Here is a 12876-nt window from a genome sequence, read left to right as displayed (position 1 = left end):
GCCCTGTGACTTACTCTTCAAAAATGGGGAATTTGGAAAGCAAGTACTCAATATTAGGTGATCACTCATTGTACAAAAAGTTTAAGATGGGGGGTAATGAATAGGTGGATCACATCCAAATCTGATTTCCAACTGCTTTTGAGTGTACCCTAAAATATCTATTTTCTCTGGAGTCAGGACTGTACCTTAGTCAAGAAACTTGGATATTGATAAAAAAAAATTGACTCCCCTAGTTTAAGGAATGACAAAAGATGAAGGATGCCATAATTATAAAAATGGGATTAACCCCCAACCCAAAATGTTAGTATTCCAACTGTAATTGCTAGAAGTTAGAGATGAAACAATTAAAGTCTTTGTAAAGCGGGCACCAAAAAATAGCTTTAATCAGCATGTAGAAGGGGTTTCCAAACAATCTTGCCATTGAAGTTGAATCAGTTGATCACTGTAAGTTGTGAAATGCAAAACATGCTCTGAGGGATCTTCTGGCCTTCACTAATGGTAGTCAGGCAGCTGTGGATTGCACAGCATGGGTCCTTGGTACCAAAGGACTGGCCAACTACTCCTGCCTGAATTATTGAGTTATTGGCTGGTCTGGTGCAACAGGCACTGAACTGTAAAAGGGCTGCGTAAGTGATAGGGACTTTACACTAATTCAGAGTGCAGCCCTGGAAACTTGTGAATAATAGGTTAAGGGATGGCATCCCTGTTAGTAGATAGTGCCTTTTGCCTATGAAGCCACCTAGCAGGCAGCAAAAATGGGAAGAGGCAGGCAGGGAGACACAGCACTGGAGCCATTTGAAATATACATGAGGGACCTTCTCCCCTGTCCCTTCTGCCCCCTGCAGGCTCAATTGCAGTCCTGCTGATTGCAGGTCAGAGGGGTTAGGGAAGGGATGGGCAGCCACTGAATAGTGCTGGGCCACATGATTGGCCATCCTTACCTCAGTGGGCTGCAGCAGCCCAGGGGCACTGGGGTTCTACCTGCAGCCCTCCACCCATCTGCCTCCCTGCACCTCTCACACAACAAGGCACTGGAGCCCTGTACTCACCTGCTCATCTCCCTTCCTCCCAGCACTTTCTATCACTTTACTTGCCTGATTAGTACTCTGTCCCTGCCTCTCCCTCTCCTTCCCACAGCTGAAATGCTGCAAATCAGCTGTTCATGGTGTTACAGCACTGGGAGGGAGTGATGGACTCGGGGAAGGATTGGGAATCAGGTGATTCATACCTCTGAAAGTGCTGGGAGGGAGGGAGATGGAGTAGTAAGTGCAGGACTCCTGTACCCAGTGCACAAAGTGCATGAGGGAGGAGAGCAGCCAGTGGGGTCTGTGGGCTGCAGATTGGCCACCACTGGGAGAGGAAGCTCTGCACCTGAGACCTCCTTGCCGTAGATGGGGTAAGCAGAAAATGGAACTTTTAGCTGTTGGACAGAGGCCAAGAGACAGCATGTCCTAGCTGGATCCTCCTGAGTGCTTGGGAGGGACTGGTAAAAGGGCAATGCTAAACCTACATCTCGCCTCTCTCGCCAGAGGAACAACCTTTGCCCCTGAAGACATGCAGTTAACTCACTCTTCCCTGCCCTGCTGCAGGGGGGTAATATTATTCTCTCTTTTGTGTTACAGCTGTGGGAAACAGAGGGGATGAGATTTGTCCATTGTCACTCAGCAGGCGATGAGCAGAGCCAGGAACAGACTCCAAAGCCTGCACCAGGCTTGCTTGGTTTTAACTATCAAAGAAAGGGAAGCGTAGCCTGAAAGAGTCACGTGTCTCCAGCCTCTCTGAGCCTCATATCCCTTCCTGAGGTGGAAAAAGTACCCCAAAAGTTACTTGAGTAGAAGTGCAGCTGCTGTCACTTCTGGGGACTTGAGTACAATAACGATGTGATGGGTCCGTGTTTGTGCATGTGCATGTCTGTGTGTACTTTTACTCAAGCAGTTTTCCAGTGGGACACCAGTGACTTCTATTATGTACATTCTCCCCCAAAGCAGCTGTATTTTTACTCAGATAACTTTTTAGGCACTTTTCCCACCTCTGCCTTTATCCCATTTTCCTCCCCTCATCCTCACAGCATGACTCATGGGACCATTTACTTCACAGGGCATCTCTCAAGGGGCAGTCAGAGGAGGGGAATTGAAGAACTGAGCTGGGCTTTAGGAGAAACACTGTTTGGTTTTGCAGTCTGACGAAGCCCATCTGTCAGGAGCATACACACTGAGGACTTGATATTAAGTCTGAAGTTTTTTTTAAACCCAACTAATGATATTTGGGGTCCAAGCTTCCCAGAAATAATTCTCCTTTCCCAACCATTTCTGATCCCTGTACTCAAAACACATATTTGTCACACAGTTGTTTCAGTTGGAAATACTATTGTGATTTCCTGCTGAAAGTGCTTAGGCTCAATGTTAAGGACAGAAGAGTCCCACAGCAACTGGGATGACACAAACAGGTGCAGGGGAGACCGTTGCAATTTGCATTAGCTTTTGTCTTCATTCCTCCCATGCCTCATGCCCTGTCACACCATCTCTCTGCATTCAATTTTTAATCTGCTTCTTTTCTTTCCCACACAGAACTAGAGCCAAACTTTGGAGCCTATATGGTCAGATCCAAGCAGCACTATTAAATATTCTGTATATGGATCACCCAGCAGACTGTAATGGAGTGGCACCTTGCACCACTGCACCTCATCCCTTTTCATGTCCATTAAAGCACAGTTATACTGTGGGTAAGTTCCATGGCCTGTGTTATGTACGAGGTCAGACAAGAGGACCACACTGTCCTTTCTGGCCTTGTTCCTCTTTTCTGGTCTATGTGTATATTATTCCCATGTACAAATGTGCAATGAAAGAACAGGTTATCTTGCTAATATATCGGCTTGTTTTCCACGCTGAAAGCAAAGTCCTGTGAGCACCTAGTAAGGAGGAGCTGGGAAGCCTGTGTAAGACCCTCTGGTGGCTAGTTAAAAAAGAAGCAGCCAAAGCAACAGGCAGTGAAACCAATACCACAAGGCCTCAGGGCTGAATCATTCAGTCCTTAAATTGCTGTCAATCAGTTATGGTTTATTAATCCCTTAAAGATTATTTATAAATGGAACCTTACTATGAAGTGTGACAGGTACCCTATACTCGGGGAACAATTGCATGTTAGGCTTCCAGGGAGAGGCGTGCATAAGGTTTCTCCATCTCTATGACAGCAATAATAAAATGTAGACTTTATTCTCAAAACTGTAATTTCACTCAGCCTAGGAGCAGAGGCTGGAGAAAGAGCAATTAACTGTAAGGCGTAGTACTATGCACAGCCAAAAGCCTATGCAATGATATGACTATAGGCTCTTCCACATTCCTGGTTCCAGTTTTTTGATGTTATTTTTGTTCCTGTCTGAGAAACTTAAAAATCACCAATCCTTTCTTGCAGGACAAGCATTGTCGCCCTCCAGGCCAGGAAACTGGTGTGGTACAGAGATTCCTTCAGTGCCACTCTGAATCGGCAACGTATTCAAATAGCCTGTGGAACTCCCTGCCTCTTGGTATTATTCAATCAAAGTGTTTAGCAGAATTCAACACATGATTGGCCATGAAAAAGAAAAGAGAGTTTTGAAAAGGATGTAAACTTTCCTGCTTCAGGGCACAAATCAACCTCTCACTAATGGAGGCCAGCAAGGAACTTTCCCTAGAGGAAGATTCAGCTTTAAGGCTCCTTGCCGTTTCCACTGAAGCAGCTAATACTGGCCATTCAAGGTCACAGACCGCTGGACAAGTGAGATTTCTGGTTCAATCTAGTCTGGCAATTCCTATCTTCTCTGAAGCAGGAAGATAATCCACCATGCACCTGTACTCCCTGTGTGTGTGCACATCCTGGTCCTTCTCTTATTTTTTTATGTTTCTGGAATCACTCCTGGATTTGACTAAGTCCTGGATCTCCTGCTCCAGTCCTTTGTTCCTCTTCTCAACATCCTCCCGCTCACGTTCCACATTCTGCAGCTTCAGTTCCAGCTCCACAAACTTTTTCTTCTCCTTCTCAATCTCATCATTCAGCCGCACCACTTTGGCCCAGACTTCGTAGTTCTCCTTGTGGAGGCTGTAATAGGAAGGATAAGGGGGTGGGAAGGTCATGAGGTAACTCTGTATCATTGTGCGACACATCAGTTGGCACTGGTGCCCTGAATGACACACAGCCTCGCTACCCAATCCCATAATACTTTGTCAAGTCCAATGAACCCCAACAGCCCATGGATGGCAGTCTCAAGACACAGAGTAAGAAGTGACTCAGAGATGGCAATGGAGTGGTACGTCCCACTTGAATGAGTTAGCATGTTGCAGCTGGATTTCCCACTCATCCTGTGGTGGGCCACCCCTCTGCTGCTAGGACCTAAGGGTGGCCCCTGCGGGGAAAAGGCCATGGTGATTGATTCTGGTCATTAGGCCATGCTGCCTTGAAAGCAACAGCCATGGTGAATGACTCTGGCCATCCTGCCCTGATAGTAAGGGCCACTATAATTGATCTGGGCCACTAGGCCATGCAACTTTGAAGGCAGACTGTAGAAACAGATTTACACATTAGTCTCTGGTGCCCCGTATGTGAGGGCAGGACCACTGGGAGCACAAATACCCCCCTCCCACTTCCAAGTATCAGCCCCTGACAGCATAATTTTAAGCCAGACTCCCTATTGACGACAGTCTAGAACCAGAAGTGGGACAGAGATTTTCAACAATTATTCATTTGCAGAGCCCTTTAGAACTTCCAATGGAAGCGCAGTCCGCTTTGGAAATCTATTGTCAGTATACAGAGCTGAATTCTGTTCAGTCAGGTTTCTTTTAGGGACCCTTCAGAAATAGCCAGGGAGGCTGGACCTCATGTTGAGTACCACTGGCCTAGAATGTACTCCTGTTCAAAGGCAGCATTAGGTATGCATGGAGCTGTAAGTACTGAGGGGGGGCTATGAGTCACTAGAAGGGTAAGCAGTCGTGTTTGGGCTTTACACAGGGGGCAAAAGGGAAGCGGGGAGCAAAGATAGATGAACCCTCCTCTGCTCTTGCAAGGTCACAAAGGAGCTCGCTGAAGTAGGGCCAAACTAGAGCTGGTTCGGTATTTTTGCAATGAAATTTTTTTGGCTAGAAACACCAACACGGCTGCAACAACACTGTAAACCATCTTTTACCTTTTAATTTGCTCTTCGTAATCTTTTTTCTGCCTCTCCATTTCTTTCTTCAGCTCCAGGATCACCTGTTGAAGGGACTCCTGGTTCTCCTGACCAGAACCACTGTCCTCAGCTCTGTTGCTGGGATCCAAGAGCTCCTTCTGCACAAGACTTGGGCTTTGGCTTGCTAAGAGATCTTCCCTGGAGTTGCTGCTGGCTGTGCCGAGAGGGCTACTGCAAGTGCTCTCCCCACTCTGTGCTTGGCAGGTAGGGACGTTGTCATAGGTCGAAGTCCGGTGAAGGTCAAGCAGCTTAAAAAGATCCTGAGACAATGTTCTTTTATGTCCCTCTGTTGGGGAACTAGGTGAGAGCTGAAGATGACCTGAAGATGACCAAAAGTCATTGCTAAATATGTCATTTTTATCGTTGCTGTCTTTCTCCCCCTGAGAGGAACCCGTTAGGAAGGATTTCCTGTTGGGAAGGGTCTGAGTTCTTTTCCTGGATTGTAGTTTCCACATTCCTGATATATCTTTGGGTTGGTTCATGCCATTATCTTCCACCAGCACGCCCAGCCTGACAGCTGCTCCGGAGGATGTGGGACTGCTAGCATCTAGGTCATCTCTCTGAAAATGGAGCCAAGGGTATTAGAAAGCAGTTTCTCTTTCATTTATGCACTCAGGGAGGCCAACAGCCACCGTGGGCCCCAGGGCAAAGTGGGAGGGGGGCCTGACTCCATGCCCCCAGAAAGGGTGGGGCCAACGGCGGAAGGGGATGGACCAAGGACAGTCACCCTTAGCACCACCAGGACGATGGCGCTGGCACCTCCCCTCCCTCACAGCTGCATGAAGCAGCTGAATTAATGTCCGTGGCAGCCAGAGTTCTGGGTCCCTTTGAAACACCAGGCCCGGGGACAATTGGGTTGCCCTCCTTTGCCATCCACCATCAGCTTGCCTGCACACAGTATGGATGAACGCTGTGGTAACCAAAAAGCCACCTTTTATGTTAAAGTTCATGTATCACTTGCTAATAAATGAGTGGCTATTGTAAGAAGACCTGGTAAAAAAATGCTCTCAAATCTTTTTCTCTGGAAAAGTGGATTTTCCACTAAACTCTTATTTCTGTGGAAAGTATTGTCTTTCTAGGGGGGAACTCTGACTTCTTCACAAAAAACAAACACACAAACAAACAAACAAAAAAAGTTTTGGGTGTTCAGCCAAAACTTCTAAAACATTTCATCTGAAAATTTAACTTTTTATTTTTTCACTGAACACGTTTTGGTTTTCTGCTTTTCAATTAAAGGTCTAAATTTTCATCAGAAGGAAACCTCTTTTCCCACCAGAGGTCATTATAGTCATTTTATAAGGATGAGAAGTATTTGCCTCAAGCACATCTGCATGATAGGGTTATAGATGACTATTAGTAACCGCTTGATCTATAGGTGAACCATTTATTAAAATGCCCATTAATTTTGTATTTACCATTTATTAATAGATTATTCTTTGTACCTTAATACAAAGAGTAATAAAAATATCATATATAGAAAAATGTCCTCACTTGGGTTCTTCACAATACATATGTTGTATGGAACTGCCCTGCTAGGACATCTGAGTTTCTTGAATGTTTTTGTGTTGTATTTTGACAACAAAGAAAACCAGAAAAAAATCAATACTAATTCTACTTCCTCCTCCACATCCCAAAACCCCTTTTTAAAACACACAGATCTAGATTGGTAAAATATTACAAATTCTTAAAATGTGCCATCAGAATTTGAATTAAAAAGGGAAAAATGCAATAATTATCTTGGGTTTTTTTCAATTTCCTTTTTTGTTTGTTTGTTTGTTTTGACCAGCACTACTTAGTAAATCTTTCCAATCCACAGAGGCAGTGTTGCCTAGTGGAGAGAGCACTGGACTGTAACTCAGAAACCTGGGTCTTTCCGTGGCTCTGCCACTGTTCTGCTGCAGGACCTTTAGCAAATCACTTCACCGGTGTGTGCCCCAGTTCTCCACCTCTGCAATGGGGCTAATAACACTGTCCTCCTTTATAAATCACTTTGAAATTCCCAGAGCTCAAACATGCTCAATAAGAGCTCGGAATAATTTGACGGGCTTGAGTCTTACCGTTTGGTCTTGGGTTAAAGCATTTGCTTTGGAGGCTGGCGGATCTTCTGCAGCATCCCAGCCCACGGAACTGCGCGGTATTTGCATCTTCTTTGAATTGCTCCTCTGTGTGGGTGATGAAGAGCACTCATCTTTTGACATGGGGAAGAGCTTGGCATGGTCACTTATCATCACAGTCATCACCCTCTGGATCTGGGGAGTGCCTGCGATAGAAAAGAACCACAACTTAATGGCACCCAGGGAGAACCTACTCAGCTGTCAAGCCAGGAATGCAGTTGGCTGAGCCAGCCTAAGAAATGGTCTGCTGCTACCCCTCAGAAATATGTGACATGCATCGAGCTTAGTCATATCCCAGGCGGTGGGGGCGTAAAAAAAATAATCGTACCATTATTGTTAAAACAGCATTCAACCCAATTTTTTTTTCCTTCCGAGCATTCACTGCACATTCTTCAAAACAGAGTGGAATTTGGGTTTTGTGTGAAATTCTCCACTGGAGAAATAGGGGGACTTAAGCTATTCATGGGCCTCATCTTCAGTGGTCATCTATTGGTATCTTTACGGAGTGAGCCAATCTTACACACCCAGTGAATTTCCTTATTAGTTCTGGTGCATTTGCCCTCTGATCACAAAGTTCAGTGAGGGGTCAGGACCTATGGACTATCCTGAATGGCTATTTTCTGCAGTTCCAGATGTGGTTACATGGGTATGAAAGAATTTCATTCCTTTTGAGGCCCAGAACATTGCTTACCCACCCCTGTCTAGATGGAATGCACAATATAAGGCAGTGGTGGCCAACCAGGGGGCTCCACCTGCAGCCCACGGAGCCCCGGATGTCCCCCCACACATACACACCTACCACCCACTGGGGCACTGAAGCCCCACAATTCCTTGCTCCCCCCTTCCTCCAAGAACTTTCAGAGCCATGAATCACTTAATTTGCACTCGAGCCCTATTCCTACTCCATTCCTCCTGCTCTGGAACTCTGCAAATCAGCTGTTTACAGCATTCTGGCTCTGGAAAGGAGGGGAAGAGTGGGATCAGAGCACAAATCAGGTGATTCGTGACTCCAAAAGGGTTGGGAGAGAGGGGGGAGGAGGAGGTAAGTGCAGGGCTCCAGTGCATGAGAGGCGTGGTGGGGGGAGGGGAGCAAACTGGCGGTCTGGGTGGCCACAGGTGGAACCCCAGTCTGTGGCCCATTGAGATGAGGGAGGGCCCACAACTATTCCGGTTGCCCATCCCTGATATAAAGGCTAGGCATTATTATGGTAGAGCTATTTTTTGCCAGATTGACCTGCCATGGCTCAGGTAGAACGTTTTCCATCCCAGCAAAATGGTGTTTGGGCTTCTCTGCTGTGTCTGACTTAGGAAGTTCATTGCATTAATGCTTTGGACACAGTGATCATGGAAATAGTGCAAGGGCTGCCTAAGTCAATGGTGTTCTGGGATTCCATTGTACCTCTCATAATAACTGCAGGGTCTTCCACCTTGGGCCTGATCAGATTGACTCCAAACACGGTTGCCAGGTTATCCACACTCATCTTGTTAACGATAGAATTCAGCTGTATTTCATGTAGGAACCTGCCAGAATCCAAGGGCAAACATTCCAAGTTGGAAAATAAACAGGCTGCAGATAAATCTGTTAAAGGTGTTATAAAAACCTATTCATCCACCCAGAGCTTGCTCCAGGCCTCAGCAACAAAAACATAGACACAGGCCCTTTATTATTACAGAGAACACAGTCTTTGTCTTTTTGGCATTTCCACAGAAGCCAAATCTGCCAAGTGGTAAAAGAATTGCATTCTCCCCAAACCAGAGAGAAACAAAGATGGGTTTGATCCTGAATGATGTTGCCAAAGAAAAATGACACCTCAAGCAGGGAAGGGATGGGGCGAAACTCAGCAGTTTCATTGTGCAAGAGTTTGGCCAAGGACAAGCCTTGATTCTTACTCTGTGGAGTTCAACACACGATACATGGGATTGCACATACAGGGCCAAATTAAGCTCACTGAGGTCAGTAAATTCATAGGTTTGAAGATCAGAAGGGGGAATTCTCTTCTGTGGCTCACCTATTCTGATCTCCTGGTACAAGAGTGACCAGAGAATTTTGCCCACAATGGCTGCATCGTGCATACAATTACATCTCCATTCACTGGGGCTAGATTTAACCTACAGTTTGCCTCTCAGTGTTGAGTCAAGCAAAATTTGTGGGAACGCCTGAATTTTTAACAGATCTCATTAAGCTAATTGAAACCATGTATTGGGGTATGATTTTTTTGTGAGAATCTTTAAATGGGCTCATGTTTACTGAAAGCAAAAGGTTTGTTGATCTCTGCTCTTGCCACAGAATCCAGACTCAGGCAACAAGCCATCTCATGTTTGGGGCTGTCTGGATCTGAAGGTTTGGTTCAGGCCTTTGCACAGATAAGGCTCATTTGCAATATTTTGGATGAAATTCAGATTTCAGACTCTCCCAGTCTGGAGTGGGGTTGTGACCTGGGGCAGGGGATTGGGGAGCAGGTCTGGAAGTGGGTATGGGTGCAGGACAGGATTCTAGCCTGGGGGAACCAGGAGGTTGAGAAGAGCCTCTTAGCGCACCTGAGCTGAATTTCACATTAAGAAAAGAAGAGAAAAGGCTCAAAGCATGTGAATTTTGCATGATTTGGGATTTACTGGTAGATAGTTTTGTTTGGTTGCTACAGTCCATCTGTCCTGTTACATCAAAATTCAAACTTGTGCAGGAGACTTACAAGACTTTCATCCTTGGAGGTTTTAAGGGGGACCAGAGTGGAGCATAAGGCAGCCTACTGTTTGCCCTCCACATAAGTGTCAGTGTCACCCTTGGAGACTACGGCCTAGCTCCTCAAGACTCCCAGATCTCAACTTAACTTCTCACACACCACGATGAAAGTGTACATACCTGCAGATATAACTGAGGAGATTGTAATTGACTCGGGGAAGCAGGGACAGTTGCTTCACAAGCTCCTGCTGACCCTAAACACAAATTAAAAACTGCTTTGTAAATGTTCATCAAAAGCATCTGGTTTCCAAACCAGCTGTGTATTTGCCCAGTATCTCCTGGCATGGTACCTCCTCTCAGTGCTTGCTCACCTTTAGATCTGAATCCACACATTTACTTTCTTTGGAAGCCCCAGTATATGACATGGCCAAGACTTTCTCAGGGTATGTCTATATTATGTGGAAGATCGACCTGGTAGAGATGCGCAAAATGAAACTCTCTGGGGTCAGCAGTTGACCTCTGTACTCTTCAATATCGTGAGGAGTTAAGGGAGGTTGATGAGAGAGTTCCTCTCATCTACCTCCCTCTGTGAGGACAGCCAGGTTAGTCAGTTGCAAAAAAGTTGACTTTAGCTTTTGCAATTGTTGCAGCTAGAATTGCATATCTACAATTGACTTCAATGCCTAGTGTGGACCTGGCCTTAGATGCTGAACCACCAGTTGGGGCCATATTTTCAAGAGATCTGAGCTCCCATTCAAACAGCAAAATATGTGGCCAGGTTTTCAAAAGCTCCACTCTGGAACGTGCTGAGCTCTTTTCAGAATCTAACCCCTTGTATTTCTACATAGACTGTGTCAAATTACTTATCACATGGCATGTTTGAGCCTGAAGTGAAACTACAGTAAACTCTTTCATATCTGGCATTCTATTACCCAGAATTCTCAAATAACTGGCATTTTAACCATAAGTAAAGTTAGTTATGTTTTCCATAAGTACAGTATAGTGAAAGAAAACACAAATAAATATAGTGAATATAGTATAAGTTTACAGTGTACAATGCTACCGTTGTTGGTAAATAAAGTACTCTGCATGCATGTTTGTTTGTTTCTTAATAACTAATCTTGTTTTTCTTTATTGTTATGCAATGTTAGGTATACCTCCCTAGTATCCAAAATATTTGACTTTCTAGCAACCGTTCGGTCCTAGGGCTGCCAGACGTGAAAGAGTGTACTGTACCAGCAGGAATCAGCCACCACGGAAATGCAGCTGCTGCAAGAAGGAAACCGTAGTTCTTCGTGGGCACTCTACTGAGGAATAGATGTGTCTGACTTTTGTGTAGAACTGTCCAGAAAACAGGAACAAAATCTCCTCTCTTCTGACTCTCTCTAAAGATAGGTTTTATGCCACACACAATATCATAGTCCTGTTAATGTGATGAACAATACTGATTATTCTGATCCAGTATGGTAATTGTTATGTTCCTGTCTGAGTGACAGAAACGTTAAACCCAGAGGCTCCTGCTGATCACCCTCGCTACTCGGAGTGAGAGGTGGCATGCAGGATGTCACACTTCCTTCCTCTGATAACAATGTTTCGTGCTTTTCATTAACTGCAGGGACTCAGCTAAAAAAGAAAATATGAGAGACTGGGCAGATTCCAAGGTTCACAATGCCTGACAGCTAAACCTTAAGGCTACGTCTACACGTGCAGCCAACATCGAAATAGCTTATTTCGATGTTGCGACATCGAAATAGTCTATTTCGATGAATAACGTCTACACGTCCTCCAGGGCCAGCAACGTCGATGTTCAACTTCGACGTTGCTCAGCCCAACATCGAAATAGGCGCAGCAAGGGAACGTCTACACGTCAAAGTAGCACACATCGAAATAGGGATGCCAGGCACAGCTGCAGACAGGGTCACAGGGCGGACTCAACAGCAAGCCGCTCCCTTAAAGGGCCCCTCCCAGACACAGTTGCACTAAACAACACAAGATACACAGAGCTGACAACTGGTTGCAGACCCTGTGCCTGCAGCATAGATCCCCAGCTGCCGCAGAAGCAGCCAGAAGCCCTGGGCTAAGGGCTGCTGCCCACGGTGACCATAGAGCCCCGCAGGGGCTGGAGAGAGAGCATCTCTCAACCCCACAGCTGATGGCCGCCATGGAGGACCCAGCAATTTCGACGTTGCGGGACGCGGATCGTCTACACGGTCCCTACTTCGACGTTGAACGTCGAAGTAGGGTGCTATTCCTATCTCCTCATGAGGTTAGCGACTTCGACGTCTCGCCGCCTAACGTCGAAGTTAACTTCGAAATAGCGCCCGACGCGTGTAGACGCGACGGGCGCTATTTCGAAGTTGGTGCTGCTACTTCAAAGTAGCGTGCACGTGTAGATGCAGCTTAAGAGACCTAAGTCCATGTGTCCCTATTGTGGGAGCTAAGTTTTCTTATTTTCACAGAGGTTCAGACAAGAAGATGCATTCTGGGTTTAAAACACGTGCCTTTTTAAGAGTGGGGGCATTGCCATTCATTGGTGCTGAAACAGTGGGGCAAGAGCAGCATACTCCCTTTCCCCCAGCGTGAGGTGGTTTCCATTATATACGGGTTTTACAGCTTGGTTCAATGGCTCTCAGCACCCCCTCTACACAGATAGTTCCAGCCTCCCTGTACTACCTTCATTTCATCAGCATTGAGAAGCATCCCACACAGGAGGAAGTCATCATACTGCGACCAGGGCACAACCGGCTCGGGGAGCTCCCTCAGATAGAGTTTGAACAAGGAGGCCACCGTATGTACGTCTGTATCTCTGTAGAACAACAGGGGAGATTGGAATAAAAGGGTTCATTCATTCATTCAAGCTGCTTTTGGTTAGGGAACCACAGATC

The 12876-nt window shown here is 45.9% G+C and overlaps 1 protein-coding gene across 1 annotated transcript in view; it reads right to left on the bottom strand.

Annotated features, from left to right (window-relative positions):
* Positions 1-3045: 3045 nt before the first annotated feature.
* ARHGAP25 (Rho GTPase activating protein 25) overlaps positions 3046-12876 on the bottom strand; it is a 43830-nt gene continuing 33999 nt past the window's right edge. The window contains exons 6-11 of the mRNA XM_074981710.1: positions 12665-12797; positions 10172-10245; positions 8711-8832; positions 7255-7457; positions 5156-5757; positions 3046-4074 (exon numbers count right to left, since the gene is read on the bottom strand). Coding sequence (XP_074837811.1) covers positions 3864-4074; positions 5156-5757; positions 7255-7457; positions 8711-8832; positions 10172-10245; positions 12665-12797 — 1345 coding nt within the window. The 3' untranslated portion in view covers positions 3046-3863. The remainder of the gene's footprint in view (positions 4075-5155; positions 5758-7254; positions 7458-8710; positions 8833-10171; positions 10246-12664; positions 12798-12876) is intronic.

This window comes from Carettochelys insculpta, chromosome 31, assembly GCF_033958435.1.
Source record: "Carettochelys insculpta isolate YL-2023 chromosome 31, ASM3395843v1, whole genome shotgun sequence".
Classification (NCBI taxonomy): Eukaryota; Metazoa; Chordata; order Testudines; family Carettochelyidae; genus Carettochelys; species Carettochelys insculpta.
The sequence above is the reverse complement of the archived record's forward strand: the minus strand, read 5'-3'. Positions and strand labels throughout refer to the sequence as shown.